Source organism: Myotis daubentonii, chromosome 3 (assembly GCF_963259705.1).
Source record: "Myotis daubentonii chromosome 3, mMyoDau2.1, whole genome shotgun sequence".
NCBI classification, from domain to species: Eukaryota; Metazoa; Chordata; class Mammalia; order Chiroptera; family Vespertilionidae; genus Myotis; species Myotis daubentonii.
The window spans coordinates 68,982,439-69,003,293 of record NC_081842.1 but is presented as its reverse complement, the minus strand read 5'-3'; the positions used below and the strand labels follow the sequence as shown (position 1 = coordinate 69,003,293).

At 43.6% G+C, this 20,855-nt stretch overlaps 1 protein-coding gene across 1 annotated transcript in view; it reads left to right on the top strand.

The window, feature by feature from the left end:
* Positions 1-8,195: 8,195 nt before the first annotated feature.
* The window catches only part of PLCXD2 (phosphatidylinositol specific phospholipase C X domain containing 2), a 62,702-nt gene continuing 50,042 nt past the window's right edge, over positions 8,196-20,855 (top strand). Inside the window, exon 1 of the mRNA XM_059687881.1 lies at positions 8,196-8,901. Within this exon, the coding sequence (XP_059543864.1) occupies positions 8,754-8,901 (148 nt within the window). The 5' untranslated portion in view covers positions 8,196-8,753. The remainder of the gene's footprint in view (positions 8,902-20,855) is intronic.

Below are 20,855 nucleotides of genomic sequence, written 5' to 3'. Positions count from 1 at the left end.
GGAATGCACACATATCAGTGCTGCTACTGGGAAGGTGTTGGAAACATAGAAAGCTGACCATGCAGGCCATTCATACTCCCCACTCTGAGAACTTTGTTTTCTGAGACTGGCTTCCTGAGGTCAGAGCATCTCATCCTCGATTCTGAATGTGGGGATGGATTAGAGAAAAATTTGACCTGCCCCAGGGACTAGAATGTGTGACCAATATAAAAGCTATATTAGAAAACTGCTCTACAAACTACTATCTCAAACTTTTTCTGGTAACAGCATAATTTTAGAATGTATGGTCTATATTTATACATATGATATCCCAGTAGTCCCAGTTCCAGCAAAAGAAGTCAAAGATTTGCATAAGAAAAGGTAATAAACAGGAGAAAAAGGAAAGGCTGAACTGTGTAACGTTACAATTCTACAGCTGAACGAGGGAAAAACAGAGTGTGCTTGGAGAGACCCCAAAGCCCATCTAGTTCAATCTTCCATCAGAAGCTTCAATCCTCTCTACACACTTACTGCCTTATTGTTGCCAAACTTGGCTTGGATGCTTTCAGTCACAGGACTGAAATCACTTCTTCCCCTACTTCATTGTATTGCCTAACTGACTTGTAGGACATTCTTCTTTACACTTGGATGAAACAGAAAGATATGTGGGATAAACTTTACTTTTTCTTTTACTTCTTCTACTAAAAAAAAAAAGCAGAAGCTGTGGGCACAGATAGATTAAGACAAAATACAACTTCCTCCAAGACCAATTTCAGCAGTTTGGGAAGGGTGGAGCAAAACATGTGGTTAAGTTGGGGGGTTAGCTGCAGAGACTTAAGCAGACCAGAATCCTTTGAAACTAATCATCAAAAGGCCAAGACACATACTAAGGGCTTTTGACTATAGCCTAACATTCAGAGAGCGTTGACAAGGGAAAAACACTAAAAGGGAAAAATATTGTCTGTATTTACACTGAAATTTACTTTGTTTTTTAAAAAAGAATCATCTTTGGTGGTTAAAGTTGTTTGCACAAACTTGCAATTTTAATAATATTAAAATTATATTATTAATATTATTAATTATATAATAATTTTACAATCCTATATAATAAAAGCCTAATATGCTAAGTGTCTGGTCGACTGGTTGGCCGTTCAACCAATAAAAGCATAATATGCTAATGATATGCTAAGGCCACCCTACCGCTTGCTATGATGTGCACTGACCACCAAAGGGGCAGATGCTCCAACCCGTAGGTTAGCTTGCTGCTGGGGTCCGGCCTATTGGGACTGAGTGAGACAGGCTGGACATGCCCTGGAGCCGTCCCGTGGTCCCTCCCCGGCTGGCCAACCTCCCCCATCCCTCCCCAGCCCCATTGTGCACCAGTGGGGTCTGCTGGCCTGGCCTGCTCCCTCTCGCAATCCAGAACCCCTCAGGGGATGTTGGAGAGCCAGTTTCAGCCCGATCCTGCAGGCAAGGCCAAGGGACCCCACTGGTGCACAAATTTGTGCCCTGGGCCTCTAGTTTATATATATCTGCTCTCAATTACCCTATTTACCCCACTGATGATGTGACATCATGCTATTTCCAACTGCTGTCAGCAGCCCAAAATGTAAAGTCAGGTCATTAAAAAGAACACATTTCTTTTTTATGGTTAAATTTGCTGAATTAATAACAAATGTATAGAGGGCATTCTGATTGTGACTGAAGGTCAAGTGATTACTAATATAGACACTAGTATTCCCCTAACTGGTGATGTCATTCTCATAATTCCAGGAAACGTGGGGTGGGATAAGGAGGGAGAACAGTTGGGTTTCCCACCAGTGGAGCCAAGATATTGTTCTCTGGTTGCATAAAATTATAGACAATATGGATAAAAACTGATGATTCTGCCATTCTACCTCTTCTACTTTTCAAAAGAGAAATTGATATTTTAAAGTCTTGATCTAAAGCATTTGAGACATAAAAATCTTCAGGGAACTTATTTAAAAGGAAGGAAAAAGGGTGTTCCCCCAGGGAATCTGATTCAGTAGGGTTGGCATGGGACCCAGGACACTGTATTTTTGCATAAGCTTGCAGCTGTTCCTACTGGTGCTGGTGAGTGGAGATGTTTGTAGGATGATTGAAAGTGAAAGGAAATTTACCACGTGCATGAAGTGTGCCTTTCATGCCAGAAGGTGGCTCCATAACATACTAAATCAGGTACATTGCAACTAACGAACGAGCTGGAAAATAAAAGCGCTGAGGCCTTTATATTCTCTCAATTACTTATTTTGGCGGTAGGGGGAATGGAAGAAGGTGCAGGAATGTTGTGTGGCAACAGGAATACAGTCCTGTGCTGCATAACGACATTTAGGTCAATGACGGACCACATATGCAAGGGGACAATGGTCCCATAACATTATAATGGAGCTGAAAAATCCCTGTCACCTAGTCACATCACCGCCCTTGTAACATCATAGTGTAAATACATTACTCATGTGTTTGTCGCGACGCTGGTGTAAACAAACCTACTATGATACCAGTCATTTAAGTATAGCACATACAATTAAGTACAGCACATAATACTTGATAATGACAATAAATGACTACTGTGTTATTGATTTATGTTTTCACTATATTATACTACTTATCAATATTATAGAGTGTGCGCTTCCTAGATATAAAACAAAAAGTTTTCTGTAAAACAGTAAGCTGTTATGCTAGCAGCAGCCTCATACATGTGTTTACCATGCCTCTTGATTGCTTCATTTCTCTGGTGTTTGATTTAAACTTGTGTTGTTTTACAAATTTAGTGTAGCCTAACTTTATAGTGCTTATAAAGTGTACAGTAATGTACAGCAATGTCCTATGCCTTCACATTCACTCACTACTCACTCACTGGCTCACCCAGAGCAGCTCCCAATCCTGCAAGCTCCACTCATGGTAAGTGCCCTATACGAGTGTACCATTTATTATCTTTTTTTTTTTACTGTACCTTTTCTATGTTCAGCAGTACAAATACTTACCATTTTATTACAAATGCCGACAGTATTCAGTACAGCAATGCACTGTACATGTTTGTAGCCTGGGAGCAATAGGCTATACATATAGTCTAGGTCAGTGGTCGGCAAACTCATTAGTCAACAGCGCCAAATATCAACAGTACAACGATTGAAATTTGTTTTGAGAGCCAAATTTTTTAAACTGAAACTATATAGGTAGGTACATTGTTATTAACTTAATTAGGGTACTCCTAAGGCTTAGGAAGAGCCACACTCAAGGGGCCAAAGAGCCGCATGTGGCTCGTGAGCCGCAGTTTGCCAACCACGGGACTAGGTGTCTAATAGGCTAAACCAGTGGTCGGCAAACTGCAGCCCCTTGTGTGTGTCTCTTCCACAAAATACCACGTGCGGGTGCGCATGTACAGTGTGATTGAAACTTCGTGGCCACACTCAAGGGGCCAAAGAGCCACATGTGGCTCGCGAGCCGCAGTTTGCCGACCACTGGGCTAAACCATCTAGGTTTGTGTGAATGCACTCCATAATGTTCACACAATGATAAAATTGCCTATCAAAGCATTTGTCAAACTTACCCAATCTTTAAGTGGCACATGACTCTAAATCGACATTAAACTAAGTTTATAGTCATCACTTGTTATTAGCACCTCTTGAGTGTCATAGTAACATATTGTTATTAAAATAAATTTTCCTTAAAATATAACAGAAAATTTGATGTCCAATAAATATAAAAGGGAAAGAGGCTCTCAAGATCTTTCTGAACATCAAGCTTTCAAATCTGGGAGAAACAATCTTATGGACAGTTAATTGCTGCTGCTATTCACTCATCTCTCTACAGAATCCTCGCTGTGGGCCACAAAGACCAGGTGTGCATAAGGTGATGCCACATATGATGACTTCCTGCTTACATTGCTGCTGCTCTCTTACTCAGTTTCTCAAAGACAGTCACCTGGGTACAATCAGGAAATGGGTCCCAATTTCATGGCCTCCAGCTCTAACTCTATCCAGCACAATAACTGGATCCCCGGCTCTTCATTCTGGCTTCGATATTAAGAATGTTTGAGGAATGAGTCCGTGTACTTCCTTATCTCCCTTCCTTGGAGGCTCCTGAGTGATGCCTCTCTTCCTGGAGGTAATTGCTGCTGTTGTCATCATGTCTACAGCACCACCCACATTGGTGACATTTCTTCATTCTACCTTGATGCTTATCACATAGTATTTTATTACTTGAATTGGAGAAAGAAGGTTGGGGATGACTAGGGAGAAATAAACTCTGCTGATATGAGGCACAAAACAAAGCAGCCTTATACTCCAGCCATCTTTCATTTACCTGGATCCTCCTTTCAGCCCCTCACCCTCCCCATAACCTCCACCCAAGGGGAAATAAAATGTGAATGACACATCACTGTGAAACTCTAAGCATCATATAACCACACTCACCTCCAGGCAATGTCCCTGCACCAAACACATGCCTGGATTCTGATTCTCTTTGAGGTCTGTCCTTCACCTCCCTCCCCTCCTTGAGCACACAGAATGGGAGGTAAGGCAGCACAGGGTAATAGATGTGAGGGCCAGAGACTGCCCCACCACAGTCTCATTAAGTCAGTAAGTTTCCTCTGAGGCTTTTAGGTTGTCTTCAATCAGGTAAAATCCAGGCCATTCGCCCTGCCAACCAGACATGCCTAAATAGCAAGCTATTTAGGTGCTTACTCTGGGAATTTCACAAGATTCCAAAGAAAATGAGCCATAAACACTTTCAAAATATAATGTAGCCTCTAATAGGGGGCACAGCTGCATTAAACTCCTCAGAAATTTGGAGGGGCCCATGATCAAATAATGAAGACAACATTTCCAGAAAAGAAAACAAAAGCTGTAGAGGTATTCATAGAAGCATGTATGGTTATAGGTAATAAAATAGATGACCAAATTGCTGAGACTTTCAAGTGATGAAAAATTATTTCAGTGATAGTTAGGCTGTCCACTCAAGCCCTAGAATTATAGGTCATTTGCTGGAAGCCATCCATTGTCTACACTATCCGGAAAGTGCAAACAAGGAACCCAGAAGGCTGACGGACCTTGAGCTTTGACAAGAGATAAGGCTATGCACCAATTGTTCTGTCGAGACAATGGTGGCTCAAGCAACTTCCTAACCTAATAGTCTCAAAGTGAATCTTTACTAATATTTACTGACCTTTAAGATAGTCTGTCTGCTACTGGAATTGCCTGCCTGACTAAGGACAAGATGTGTATCTAAAATTGAATAAAAAGCTAGCAGGGCCTGGGCACCAGTGAAGCTTTTCCTCTTGAGAAAGACTCTCCGCCTGGCCCCCTGTAATTTCCAAATTCAAATTCATATTTCTTGTCTAGTCTCTTCATTTGTGCGTGGCTCTGTTCCAGGTCCTGAACCCTAGCGGTACAGGTCACAGCTTTCACAGTCCTTGGAGATGAGAAGTGAGGATGAGGAGGCAAGCACCACAGTTAAGAAAGGCCACGGCCATGCATTTAGTCTGTGTGTCAGGCCTTCTGCAGGCCTTCTCACTTCTCTATTGCTTCTATGATGGATTTCAGTGACTTAACTCAAAGATGGTATTTCTCCAGCCATTCTTCAGCATGCTAGAGTAATCTTCCTGAGGTATAAAGGTGAATTAGTTTACTCCCCTTCTCAAAAACCTACAATGGCCCAGAAATACAAAGTCCAAACTCCTTATATACTTCGGTCATAAACTGTCGTACCAGACTTGCAATAATACTGCATAACAGGTAATGGGATGCCGCTGGCACAGTGATCAAGAGATTTGTAGTCACAGCTCTTCCACTAACTAGCTATGGAACCTTGGGCAGAACTTTGTAGCCTAAAAGCTTGTGTCCTTTGTAAAATGTGGATGGGAATAGTATCTAAGTCACTGGGCTCTTGTGAAGATTCAATGAGAGTAAATGAGTTATACTTCTCACTATTTCACATGCTGTTTTTCACATCTCCCACTCACTGTCATAGCTTTGCTTATGTTATCTCAGCTACACATCTCTTTCCATCTCCAGGACCCTGCACACACCTTCCAGATGAGTTTTCCAGTCCTGGCTTGAAAGCCATCTCTTCTAATAATGCATTCTTGGCCCTCCCCACATCAAACTATATCTCTTCATTGTCCTCCACATGTACCTCTATTATTCCTTCATTGAGATTCCCATTACAATTTGTAATTCACAAATTTGACTCTCTTTTCTGGACTACATATTATCTAAGGTTCATTATATATCAACTTTTATTTAACCTTTCTTCTATTTCTAGCACCTATCAGAATGATTTTAAAGTAATAAGCACTCTGTTTGTAATTATCACTTAAAATTGACTTGCTTTAAAATTTCAATCCTCCTATTAATTTAGTCTCCTCTCCCTTTGATAAATTCATAATACAGTATGTAATAAAATATTAACTATTCAAATTCTAAATATTGAATTTTATTTTATAATTATTTATTCCCTCAGTATCTGTGGCATTGTATAAAAATCCCACTGATAATTTAGTTTCTACTACATTTTATGACAGAAAAAATTAATCTATAATATTTAGAGACTCTTAGTTAGAATTTTTAATGCAAAATTTTTAAATTATAAAAGTGATATAAAATATTATAAAACCTAGGAAAATAGAGAAAAAAGAAATGCAAAGTCCATCCTATCAAACATGAGCCTGCTTTCTAAGGACTTACTACTCAAAGTGTGGTCTGAACCAGCAGCAGCAGCATCTAACAAGGCCAGAAGCTTGCTAGAATGCAGAATCTCAGGCCCATCTCAAACCAACTCAATCAGAATTGATTTGCACTTAAGATGTGAATAGCACTGATCTGAGGTACTCCCTAGGACCCAGCAGAGCATGTTTACCAAGCATCTCCCTCCTTCTAACAAATATTTATGGGGCACCTGCTATCTGCCATGTACTGTACTAAAGTCTGTTTCCATCTGTAAGATTTCTTCTAGGACTGACACAAGAATATAGGAAGAAAGTGTCATCTTCTTTTGAGCTGCTTTGGGCAAATACACTCATTTTGATTGAAATAGCTGCCAGAGGTACAGAACATCTACATTCTCCTCATTTTCAAGTTCACATACAGTGATGTTTCTAAGTCTAGAGTTTAATGCTTTTTGTAATATGCTCACTCCTTCCATCAAAAGCTGAAAAGTAAGAGGGCAGGGGAAGCACTGACATGAACATTCCACAGTAGAGCTTAAAGAACACATTTTGTTTGCCTTGGGCAGCTTCCATGAAGTTTTGTGTTAGGGAATTTAAGTTCAAGGGAAGCCCAGAAAGTTTCAAAGGTAAATCTTGGGATATTCCTTCAGAGTAATTTTCCATGGGGAAAAAAATTTGGTAGACTCAGACAACTGGGTGACATATCCCCAAATATCCTGTGATATACTTGAAAAAAAGAGTCCTCTGGAGAAGTGTCCTTTAAGCATCAGAAGACACATTATGCATAGTGTACACTTTTTATTAACTAAGGGATACTCCTCTAGAAAAGAAAAAAAAAACCTGTTAGTAATATTATGCAGCTTAAAAGGCTGAAAAGCAGTCTTACATGAATGTTAGAAATAGCCTGGAAAATGACATTTTAATAAGGATGTCCAAAGGAACATGTGCAGTTTCTCCTATGGAAAGGTGGTGGGGGCCTGCTGTTGGAGTTATCTTGGAGAGGAGGTGGGGCCACTTGGTGATTAAAGGTCAGCTGACCCATGGATCTCTATATGGACTTTCAGTCTCCTGAGTCGCCAAGGATCTCTATATGGATCTTCAGTCTCCTAAGTCACCATGGAGCAGCCCGGCCTGAAGCCCTCCAGGACCCCCCCCCCCCACCACCACCACCACCACCACCACCAACAACAACAACAACAACAAGGCCAGGGTTTTTCCTGATCTGCCAATTTGCCAACACGTTCCCATGATTATCGGTGTGCAGAGTTCTCATATCATTAGAGATCCTACAGTTTACCTCCATGAAAGACCTGTCTGAGGTCAGAATGATCCCAGCCTGCAAGTTTTCCTGCCTGCAGACCCTGCAGCGGCGCCTGTCTGCGCCGGGGAAGGCAGGAGTAACCGCGGTGGGAGTCGCTCGGAGGGGCAGCCGGGGAGGGCGCCGGCCAATCGGAGCGCGCTCCGCCGGCGGCCAATCACCGGCCGCCTCGCCCGGCAAATCTGCCCCGCAGTGCGGGGCGGGGCGGCCGCGAGTCCGGGCGCCGCGTTACACTTCTGAGCGGCTTCGGGAAGCACAGGGCAGGGGAGTGTGTGCCCAGAGCGGGGGACAGGAGGCCGGCCCAGCTCCTGTGCCAGCCCAGGGACATACCTAGAAGCCTAGATCAGGGTGATGATGGTGCGTTCTGGCGCTCACGTGTGGACAGACACACCGGCGCGTCTATGTGCTGTGGAGGCACCTGTCTTGTGAGTGGCTCCGGGCGTGGCTGCCCTTCGGACGTTCAGTTCCTGAAGATTTACCTCTAGGGGCCTACCTTCCCGAGCTCCGGAGGGGAACCTGAGAAGTTTAACGGAGCCGGGACTGAGCAGATTAAGAGGGGAACAGCGGCTGGGCCGGAGAGGGTGGGACTGCGGGTGCCAGGGCGGGGAAGGAAACCACCTATTTGCCCCGTCGTCAGGCCCTAGGGCCTTTTGGCAAGACGGGCATGACCAAAGTGGCCCTGAAATGTCTAGAAAGCCCAGACAATGATGATCACTGAGTGAGTGGCACTGGACTGAGCCTGGGCGGCTTGTTGACTGACGGAGAGGGATGCTAGGGAGGAAACTCAGGATGGGGACCATCTGTTCCCCCATCCCCAGCGGGACAAAGACCTCATCGGACGTCTGCAATGCCGACTGGATGGCCTCGCTGCCCCCTCACCTCCACAGCGTCCCCCTTTCCAATCTGGCAATCCCAGGTACTCTTCTGTTCCTACTTGTTCCCACTGTGTTCGCTTCTGCCATTATAGTGCTATTAATGGGTTGGGTGGCTTTTCTATTGTGCTGAGAAAATAATTGTCAGTGACCTTAACTAAACCTCTGTTTATTTCCAAACCAAAAACTTAACACCGAGGCAACTGCTATAAAGACATTTAAGTACATTGCATGGTTTGCAAAAGGGACTCGGGAGAATGGAAGCACCCTGTTTTTTGTTGGTTGGTTTGTTTGTCTTGTGGGGGGTTTAAAATTGTGTCTTTTTGTATTTTTGTTTGTTTGTTTGTTTTTACTTGAAAGCCTTATCCTAAGACTATTACCTTCTTATTACTGGGGCCAAGATATGTGAAGGGTGCATATTTACTAGAATCACAGAAAAAGGGTAAGGAATAAAAAAAATCATTAACAATTTTAGATCTAGATCAAAATTAAAACTGAAAAGTATTTCCTTTTTAACTTCTCTGACCTTGCATATTAAGGGGGGTGGGGGGGGGCACAAATTATCATTAAAGAGTAGGTTCAGAACCAGGACTGAGAATAAGGACACATATTTTTGTTGTGGGAAATGCCAGAAATAGAGAATGCAAGTGCTTGTCACAGGCATTCATTAGGTGTGATGAGGTGGTGGTGTTTGAAGCTTTGTCTATATATACAGGTGTCTGCCTGACTGATCTTGAACTGCAGTCTTGAAAACCATTTCTTCTCCAGCTACTGTCTCTTTTCTGGGGGGGGTTATAACTTGACATCACTCTCATTAGATTTGTTAAATGGGCCCTTAAAATCATGGTTTCTAGGGAAGAACATTTGGACCACAGTCATCTTGGCCTCCTGTGCTGGACAAAATCCTAGATGCTGGTACTTGGAAAGCACTCCTAGAAGCAGAAGATGGACTACTGCCAATCCTTTCTCTCACCTGGAGACATAACAACTGACTTCACCCCTAGACTACCAGACAAACTCCGAGCATTCCTGGGAACAGCCTGCCTTTTGGGTGGCTAAAAGATGACCTCATGCAACCCCCAGATTTTTGCTTTCCATGCATGAGGAAGAGCGGTGCTGGCCTCAGATGCAGCCTTTTCTTAATCACCTCTAATATTGGAGGTCTTCCAGGTTCATGGTCCTCATGGGCTCTTGCTGCCTTTGAGCTGGGAGAGGGCTGCTAAATGTCTTTATAGTCAGGTTCACTTGTGTTTTATCTGCCTTTGACTACTGCTTCTTGGGAAATGCCAGATGGTTGTGCTTCAGAACAGGTCTTCTCCTTGTTTAATTGATGCCTGTGGAGTCATCACTGGAATGATGCACAGGCCTCTTTTAACATTAGTCATTTGCCATCAGGCATTCTGAAGGATTGTTTTGTCAAGTGGTACAGCAGATAGGTCGTGTGTGTTTGCAAACAGAATGGCATCTTAAGCAGGCCCTAAGTGGCTCTATCATTCAGGGCATGTCCAAAGTAGGTTGAGGCTTCCTCCTTCCCGTTGTACTTGGGACAATTCAGACCACAGCAGCAGCTCCGCCTGTGGCTTGGCAGTGCACCTGACTCCAGGACTCCGGGAAGGAGCTGGGCATTTGATCTGCAAGCTATAGATTATCTCACAGTAACTAGAGTTACCAGGGATTGCTAACAGCCGGGACCTGCTGTGGGGACTGGAAATTCAATGATTAGCCACGATGTAGGACACAGGAATGTATTCACCCTGCTTAGTAAAGTCTGGTCCCTCTAAGCAAAAACAAAAACAAAAAAAAAGGCCTTGACTCTTCAAAAGATGCTGAATTCACTACTGTGAATGCCCTTTTTCCCAGCAGTGGAAGTATACTAGTATTTATGTATATATAAGCTCAAGACAGGAAAGTCACATATTAAGTGCGAGCCACCCCTTTCACACTCCTACCCCATCAGTAGTTCCCTTTCCTCTACCTCATGCTTAATATTTCCTGGCTAAATGCTAGCTGTTAAGTTCTGCCAAGCCTTGCTAGGAAATACAGAAGGCATTCAGGAAGTGAAGGCTACCATCTCCCTCCCCCTCCCTCTCTTCCTCTTCCCCCTCATCATCATCATCATTATAGCTATTATTTCCTGAGCACTACCATGCAGTACCTACATTAGCTCAAATCCTTACACCTCCGAGATAGGTATTAATATCCTCATTTTGGAAATAAGGAAATTATTGTTCAGTGAGGTTAAGTAATTTTCTCAAATAGTAAATAGCAGAACTAATACCTAAACCTCTGTGTAGCTAGCTCCAAAACCCATGCACTGTTTTTGTGCCCTTAAGGGGACCTTGGGAAGTGCAGAGCAGCAGTGTATAAGGGGGTGAGGGGTAATTTCTAATTGAAACCCAGTTTTCACAGATCATCCTCTGCAGCAAATGAAAGAATTTTTCAAACTAAGTAGGTGTGTGTGTGTGTGTGTGTGTGTGTGTGTGTGTTTTAATTTTCTACATTTTTTAAGATTTATTGGGGTGACATTGGTTAATAAAATTATGTAGGTTTCAGGTGTACAATTCTATAATACATCATCTGTACCCTGTATTGTGTGTTTATAATGGCAAGCCAAGTTTCCTTCCATCATCACCGTTTATCCCCCCTATGCCTTCTTCTACCTGCCTCCATCCCCCAAAACTAAGTGGTTTTTATCTAACTGATTATGAATCACTGTGAAGAGATAAATTGATACATATATATGTGTACATGTTATATATCTGATTAATACAGGGGTGAACAAAGAGTGTGTGAAACATAGAGTTTATTCTTGTACTATTTATTGTATTATCTATATGTATTACAACTGTAAACCTACTTTTGCCCACCCCTGTATATGCATATACATTTCCTTATTTACAACTGGAATAGTAGATTGAATTTTAGACTTGGAACCCAGTAAGTTTTAACCTTAGTACCTAGACCTATTGTATGTGTGCGTGCACATACACGAGTATGTGCTGGCATGTGCTGACCTGGAACATCTGTAAGATAGTGTCTGATCTATCAGGATGCGGCGGGGGCATCAGTGACATGGGAATGGGCCGGGAAAGAGCAGGTGTCCTGGCAGTAATAACAGTCTGGGTCCAAGTTAACTCTGTCAGACTTGACTGCATCTGCTGGATTTGCCCAAGTCGTGATGGGAGAGAGCATGTGTGAGTGTGCACCTCTCCACAAAGCCGTGATGTATTATTTTACTTCCACAACTGTCAAGAACACCTGTTAGTGACTGGTGTTCAAACATATTCAAATATCTCGGAGAAGAACTTCAGAACAATTTCAATGCCAACTGCACAGAGTGACTAGAGATCCTAAGAGTAAAGGACCTGGAAATTGCAATAGTCATATTTTTAAACTCCAGCTTTAAACTCTACACATATTTTTTGCTGATGTTAGTGAAAGCATGATATTCTTAATGGACAAATGAACTGATAGGGACATTTTTTTTCTCTAATTCATATAGCTTTTCAGTGAATTCCTTTTCTTTTTATATTTTACTGTTGATTGTTTGCCATTCTTTTCCTCTTCTTTTTATTGAGGGTAAATTATTAGAAAGAGCTTTGAACTTAAGGTTTTCAAAATTTGATATTGATGATTCAGTTTGTGGGATATCAAAGAAGTATCCAGATTTCTTGGGACTGAGTTTCCTCATTTATAATTAAGATGTTGGATTAGATGAAATATAGAATCATTTTCACATTGAAAATTCTTTGATTAATTTGAAGGTTTGGTGGAGGTGTTTTTGGTTTGTTTTTTTGTTCACATGTAGAAAGAGATGGGAACTATGATTGGGTCATTTTAGGTCAAAGACCATTTCTTTTATGCCTCTTTAAAACAGGAATTTTTGGCATGTGCAAACAGGGAATCACAATTGCCAGAAGGAGGAAGGGTCCTCTCACTTTGGCATCCTAAAAGGGACTGTCCATTAGTTATTCTGAATGAACAGGCTCTGAGCATTTTAAGAAGCCTCAGAGCCCAGCTGGCGTGGCTCAGTGGTTGAGTGTGGACCTATGAATCAAGAGGTCACGGTTTGATTGCTGCTCAGGGCACATAACTGGATTCGATTCCCGCTCAGGTTCCATACCCAGTAGGGGTGTGTGCAGGAGGCAGCCAATCAATGATTCTCTCTCATCATTGATGTTTCTATTTATCTGTCTCTCTCCCTTCCTCTCTGAAATCAATTAAATTTTTTTTTTAAAGATGAATCCTCCAGGCTCAGGTCTGTGGGAGTCTCAAAATGAATTAGGCCTCAAAGGAGCTTATAATCTAATGGTAGACACCATACATAATTAAAAAAAACCGAATTGGGGTAAACAAAAATATAAGTAAAGTTATAGAAGCACACAGAATGGAAAGATTGATTCCAAAGTGTAAGATTAGGAACTTATTTGTTGAAAAAATGGCATTTGACCTGGGATTAGAAGAATGGTCAAAATTTCAAGGGATGTGTCTGAGGTTCAGGATTGGGAAGGGGGCTTTCCAGGTGAAATAAGCTAATTAAGTGAAGGTATGGTTGTATATTTGGGAAATGGCTGGAGGACTTCCCCTCCTGCCCCTTAATAATGCTTTGTTAATATTTTTATCATAGCACTTCTTAACTAATTAATATTTTTAGGTATCTGTCTTCCAGATCATCTATGAACAACTTACACACAGATAATATGATTTATTTATCTTTATAATCCTAAATCTTAGTACAGGGTAGCAGCTTGATCATTGGTGACCAGAAAATAAGTGTTGGGAAAGAAGCTTTTAGCCACCATAATTTTCAATTGTAACCAAATATAAACTGGATATATTGGTTAGGTTCACCTCGTGTAAATAGCCATGTGAAGCAATCGGAACATTTTCCCATCAATTTATTGTTATTTTGCATAATATTCCTGTATTTCATGATAAGGCTTATCACGGAGCCCTGTTAGAAATGAGATTTCTGAGGCAGAGTGAAATGGTTGGAGGAGTCAGAAGCAGAACTCTGATGTAACTTCTACCCTAGGAACAATCCCCCCACCCCCACCCCTACATGCTTTCTGTCTTCCTTCACCCCTTGTCAAATGTGAACTTATCATGTTTCCTTTCTGGCTGCAGCCTCAGACTGCTCTCATTTCTTGTCCCGGTCTTCACCTCCCTTCCACTGACCTGTGTCAACCCTTGCTCAGGTGCTCCTCACTGCTCTCCAGTTCCCAGATGCTTCTCTGTTCTCATCTTGCTGATGAGCATACCTTTCTGAAATCCTATCTTTTTCCTATGGAGTTCTGCCTTTGGCCACCGCTGTTTTCCTGTGGTCCCACATTCACTTCCCACATGTGTGACATGGTGACAAAAATCACTATAGGGAGCAGGATGAAGGGGCCATTACTTCAATACTTCTGGAAGCTGGACTAGGTCTGGTGCATCTAAAAGAGATTTGTGCATTCAAAAGGGTGTAAAATACATTATAGAACAAGACATTTAGGTGGCTTCACTTTGAGGATAACATAAGCCATGAGTTGGCTCTAAAACAAATCCATCCTCCTCCTGGAATTGAGGCTGTGGAAACCCAAGAACCCAACTGAAGCTCCCAAGGCTGACCCAATCAAGAAAAACTAATCATGGGACCAAAATGGTTTCTTTAGTGGGAATAGGCTTTTGTTGTTGATGTTGTTTTTCTTTGTTTTTCCTTCTGGGTGGTCATGGTAAGAAATAAAAAGAGACTATGACTTTGTTGTTACCATTAGTAGATTTCCCTCCTAAGAAGGCTCATCACTTCCCTAGATTTCCCCATCTGCAACCCCAATCACACAAAAGCCACCAGGAATTTAGGAATCACACATGTCTGTTAAGAAGCAGAATCCTAGGTTGATTAAAAGTATTAATGCTGGAGTCCCAGTCTCTGGATTTGTACACCAACTCTGCCCTTCACAACTCTGTGACCTTGGGAAAGTTACATAACCTCTCTGTGCCCCAGTGTCCTCTGTAAAATAGAAATAACAATGGCACTATGTCATTCAGTCAGTGTGAGAATTAAATGAATTAATTCACATTAATTAGAACAGTTTCTGCTACATAATGAGCATTATATAATAATTGTCATTTTTGCATTAATTATGACATTCATTTATTGAAAGCCTGCACCTATAATGATCAACAAAAAAGAGGTATAAGATGCAGTCCATACCCTCTGGTACTTTACAATCCAGTTAAGGAGCTGACCTTCCAATTAAGCATATGGCTCAGTGTTCTCTGTCTGATCAGATCAGGCTAGCTTGAATATCATCCCCTCAAGGAGATTTAGAGTTAAGGGAAGGATACATGGAGGGTTGCCCAGGGTGTGAGTACCAAGGAAGTCTTAAATGCAATATGAGGGCAGCTGATCAAGAGAGCCAGAAAAATCTTTGTTAACTACTTACTCTATGCTCTCATTCCAAGTTCAGCTGTCAAACTCTGTCATCTCCAGCCATCCAAAGCCTTTGGAAAAATTCAACTCTCTATGACCTCTTTTCCTCATTTCTCCATTATTTGCCCTCCTAACCCAGTCATTTTGTTCCCATCTCAAGAGTGGTGACATTACAAATGCTTTCCTTTGAACATATCTTTTTTTTTTTATAAACTGTTTTGATTGATTTTGAGAAAGAAAGGGAGAGGAGATGGATAGAGGGTTAGAAACATTAATGGGAAACATCATCGGTCGGCTGCCTTTTGCACCCCACCCCAAACCCCCCACTGGGATGGAGTCTGCAACCTGGGCATGTGCTCTGAATAGGAATCAAACCGGTGACTTCTTGGTTCTTGGGTCAATGCTCAACTGCGGAGCCACATCAACTAGACAGAACACATCTTTATACAGATTTTATACCTCCTTCTTCAGCCATTGGAATAGCTTATGATCTCTCCCAACATATGGATTACAATCCCCATACACAAATACACACATACTACTCAACACACACACATGCACACACACTGAGCCATGACCTTAGTCTCACCTTCAAGAGAACCCTGATTCTAATGCCTGTTATAGTTTAGCCGTTAGAAAGATCCTGCAAAACACGCCCACCCACATTTCAGATCCTAGGAGCCTGCTGCTTTCACTTGCACGCTGCTGGTTCAGACGGGCTTTTGAGGTTTTGGTTTCTAGCACATAATCTGTCCTGACCTCCACTGCATGGGACAGGTTGGCTCCACATCTCTCCTCAGCCTCTAAGAGCTTCTTAGAACAGGCACACTGGAGGCAATGTTAGTGAAATAAATGCTTTAGCATCCTGCAATTGCTTTTGGGAAAAGCACAAATGCCAATTAACCCTAATTAGAGTTTCAAGCCAGGCTGCAGAGGAGGGATTATTTATAAACATCGTAATAGGTGGGTGTGTTTGTGTGAAAAGAATTTGAACACATGTCAAGGATCCAATATAGGCAGAGAATTATGACTAAATCTGGTTGAATATCTACAGCCGTGGTTGAGCAGGATCCCTTTCACTTTCTCAAGTCCATAGGAATTTGGATTATATTGCTAAACACACATGAGGATCAACCAGCACCCAGGAGGATTCTAGTAGATCTGTAGTTGCTCCAAGATAAAATAGGTTTGGCCACAAAAGCCTGCATTGCTCTACTGGAGATGGTTAGTTGTGTTATCTACGAAGCATTGGCAGTCTTAGATTGTCTACTAAGCTGATATTTTCTAAGAGAATCACAGGGTTGTCTTTTTAAAGATTTTTTAATGATTCTTAGAGAGAGAGGAAGGGAAAGGGAGACAGAAACACCTATGTGATAGCTGAGCATCGATCAGCTGCCTCCTGCATGCCCCCTACCAGGAATCGACCCCACAACCCAGGCATGTGCCCTGACTGGGACTCGAACCAGCAACATTTCATGTTCCTTTCGGTGCAACACCCAACCAACTGAGCCACACCAGCCAGGGGAAGTTATTTTTTTAAAATTTCCAGTTATTCTAGAACTAATGGGTGTAAGGTATCATATATTCTCAGGTAATATTTTATAGGCAGCATTTGTACTCTGTAATGCAAATGTCTTGCCGTGCAGCCACAGTCTGTGGTAATGGTAGAACCGAAAATTTTCTAGACTCTGTCAGACTGAGATGAATATTTTATGAACATGTATAATTTGAAGGTTTATATGCTGAAAGCAATATTCTTAAAATACAATTTAAAGCAGATAAAGGTGAAGACAGCGTCCCGCCCTCCTCCCTGGGTTTGAGTTTAGGTTATTGTCCTGTCCTGGCAGGAGATACCTATATGGATCGTCATAAAAATTATATGAGTACCTTGTGTCAACTTGGCTAAAAAAATATTGTTGCTTGCTTATTCCTTATGTTTCCTTTGGTTCTCATTGTCTATATTTTTTAATGTATTCATTTAAAGGACAATCATTTATTCACAGGATATTTGTTGAGTGCCCTTTTGTGCCAGGTACTGAGTTAGATGAGTTGAATATGCAGATGAATAAGATTCTTCTCTCTGCTCTTCAGGAAGTTAGGATTTCATAATAGAAGAAAGCCAACATTCAAACACTATGGGGAAGAGTGCAGAGGGACTATAACACTCAGAAAACCAGTATCCAATTTCGTTACTGGTAGGAGGAGGAAACGTTGGTAGATTAGGCTTCTGAGAGGAGATGGCCCTTGGGTTGAATTGTATAGAGCAAGTAGGAAATATTCAGGTGTTACAGGAAGAAATATGAGTGTCACAATGCAGAGGTACCAAGGAGTCAGAGATTACAGTGACCTTGAGGAAGCCCAAGCATAGATTTCATTTAAAGAAAGGAAGGGAGATGAGGTTGGGAAAGTAGGCTAATGAGCCTTGTGTATCATGCCACGATTAAATGTTAAATGTTACCCTGAGGCAAAAGGCAACCATTAAAAAACTTGCTCAGGAATGGATAGAAAGTCCTAAAATAACTGCATAATAACTGAAGAGAAACAAAATGACTCCTCAGCTTTGAGGGGTGCTGAGGGGTAATATGAGAAATTCATTATTTCATTCTATTTAATGCCTATATGTTGGTATCTTTTGTATGCCAGGCTCTCTCCTAGAAACTGGTGATTCAGTGATGATAATTACAGACATGGTTCCTACCTCCAAAGAGCTTATAATCTAGTTGAAGAAATGGGCAGTAAAGCAGTCAGTTATAACACAATATGCTATCTGGGACTGGAGAGGTAGAAATTACTGCTGGAGGAAGCATATAGTAGGGGTATATATATATATATATATATATATATATATATATATATATATATATATATATATATAGCTAAGCAACTAGCCGACTGACCGACTGGCTGGTAGGTATGATGCGCACTGACCATGATGGGGCAGACACTCAATGCAGGAGCTGCCGAGCTGTGGTCACTTGGCAGTGGCGGTTCTTGGGTGACGCACCCTGTAACCAGAGAGGAAGGAGCCTGATTCCTCGCGGGGCCGCGTGTTCCACATTTGGCTGTGGGTTATGTTGTTGCTGGGGCACCGTCAGCCCCGAATCTGGTTTATTGCGCACTTGCATTTGCGTTCCACACCCTGTATGACAGCAACTTTGCAGAGTGCCCTCTCACACTCCGGGACCCCTCAGGGGATGTCAGAGAGCTGGTTTCAGCCCGATCCCCGCAGGCCAGGCCAAGGGACCCCACCTGCCGCAGATGCCCTTTGAGCCACCGCCCCAGGTGTAGCCAGCCAGGGAGGGACCACGAGAGGTTGGATCTAGGTCATGGCCAGCCTGTATCGCCCAGTCCAGGTCTCTCTCAGTCCAGCCCCACCAGCCACCTTCTAATTAATTTCCTTTCAATGTGCACAAATTGGCGCACTGGGCTACTAGCATATCAACACTAATAAAAGAAAAAAATGGTAATTGGCGTACGAGCTACCCTTTTCATTGGCTAATCAGGGCTATATGCAAATTAACTGCCAACTAAGATTGGCAGTTAACTGCCAACTAAGATTGGCAGTTAACTGCCAACTAAGATTGGCAGTTAACTGCCAACAAGATGGCGGTTAATTTGCATATGTAGGCACAATGCAGGGAGGCGAAAGGGAAAGCAGGAAGAAGCCCCCTGCCACTGACAGTGTTCGGAAACCCAGGGGGGAGCTAAGAGCTGGGGGGCAGGGCAAAGGCGGCCCCGGGGCTGCCTTTGCCCTGCCCCCCAGCCATGATCGGAGAATCAGGTGCCTTTTCTGCCCTGGCCAGTGATAGCAGGAAGTAGGGGTGGAGCCAGCGATGGGAGCTGGGCACGGTCGAAGCTGGCAGTCCCAGGAGCTAGGGGTCCCTTGCCTGGGCCTAAAGCGAAGCCCACGATCGCGGGGCCGCTGCAGCTGTGGGTCCCTGCTGCCCGGGCTGGACGCCTAGGCCAGAGGCATCCTGCAGGGGCAGGGGCAGAGCCCGCGTGATCGTGGCACCCCCCGCTGCCACTGCAGGTCCCCGCTGCCCGGGCCGGACGCCTAGGCCAGAGGCATCAGGCCTGGGCAAGGGGCCGATCCTGCGATTGGAGGGTGATGGGGGTCAACGCCTGAGGGCTCCCAGTATGTGAGAGGGGGCAGGCTGGGCTGAGGGACACTCCCCCACACACACACCCAGTGCACGAATTTCGTGCACCGGGCCCCTAGTATGTATATATATATATATCCTATATAATAAAGAGCTAATATGCAAATGGTCATCATGCCATCACGCTGTAATGGCTCAGATACTCACCACTGGGGAGAGAGGAATGGGGACCAGCCAGGCACAAATGAGCTTATGAGAGAGGAATGGGGACCAGCCAGGCTGCGGCCTGGGAGAGGGACAAGCCGCCCACCCCATGGTCCCGGGCGCCAATGCCTGTGCCTGAGCCTGTGGCCCGGAAAAGGGACAAGCCACCCTCCCCATGGTCCCAGGCGCCTGTGGCTGTGGCCCAGGCTAAGCCACCTGCCCATGGTCCCCTGTGGCTGTGGCAGGCCTGGGCGAAGCCAGCTGGGGTCCTGGGTGCTTGCGACCAGCCAGAGGGAGGGAAGCCCGGCTCCTGGGTGCCTGTGACTGGCCGGAGGAGGGAATCCTGGGTCCCAGGTGTGGGGCGAGGCAGAGGTGGTTAGGGGCAATCAGGCCAGCAGGGGAGCAGTTAGAGGTGATTAGGCAGGCAGGCAGAGGTGGTTAGGGGTGATCAGGCAGGTAGAGGGATTGGGGCGATCAGGCAGGCAAGTAGGGGAGACGTTAGGAGCCAGTGGTCCCAGATTGCGAGAGGCAGTCAGACATCCCCCGAGGGATCCCGAATTGGAGGGGGTGCAAGCTGGGCTGAGGGACCCCCCCTTCCCATGCATGAATTTCATGCACTGGGCCTCTGAAATATATATATATTTCAGAGAGGAAGGGAGAGGGAGAGAGCGATAGAAACATCAATGACGAGAGAGAATCATTGATTGGGTCTCCTGAACACCTCCCACAACCTAGGTATGTACCCTGACTGGAAATCGAATCATGACCTCCTGGTATATAGGTCGATGCTCAACCATTGAGCCACTCTGGTCGGGCAGCAGGGGCATCTTAACAAGAAGGGATGGGAGCCCAGGGAGGCCTCCTGGAGGAAGTTATGAATAAACTACAATCTAAAGGATACATAGGAATTAGCCCCAGGATAAGAGGAACAAGAGTGAGCTTGTTCTAGGTGAAGACCTTCAAGAGAGAACATGGCCCATGCAAGAAACAGAAATGGTTCATTGTAGCTTACCATAGGTTGCAAGGAAGAGAGTGTCAGGACACTGAGATGTCTAATAAGCCATGTTAAAGTGATTTAGCTTTACCTTAATAGGTCTGGGAAGAGTGTTAAGCACAAGATCAGCTCTGTGTTTTGGAAAGATCGCTTGGGCTGCAGTCCCCAAAATGTACTGAATCCAGAAGTACTGTAACCAGGGAAACCACTTAGGCTGCTGATGAGGTCATCCAAGTGGGAGGTGATACTGACCTGAGAAGGAGAGTGACAGTGTGCATGAAGGAA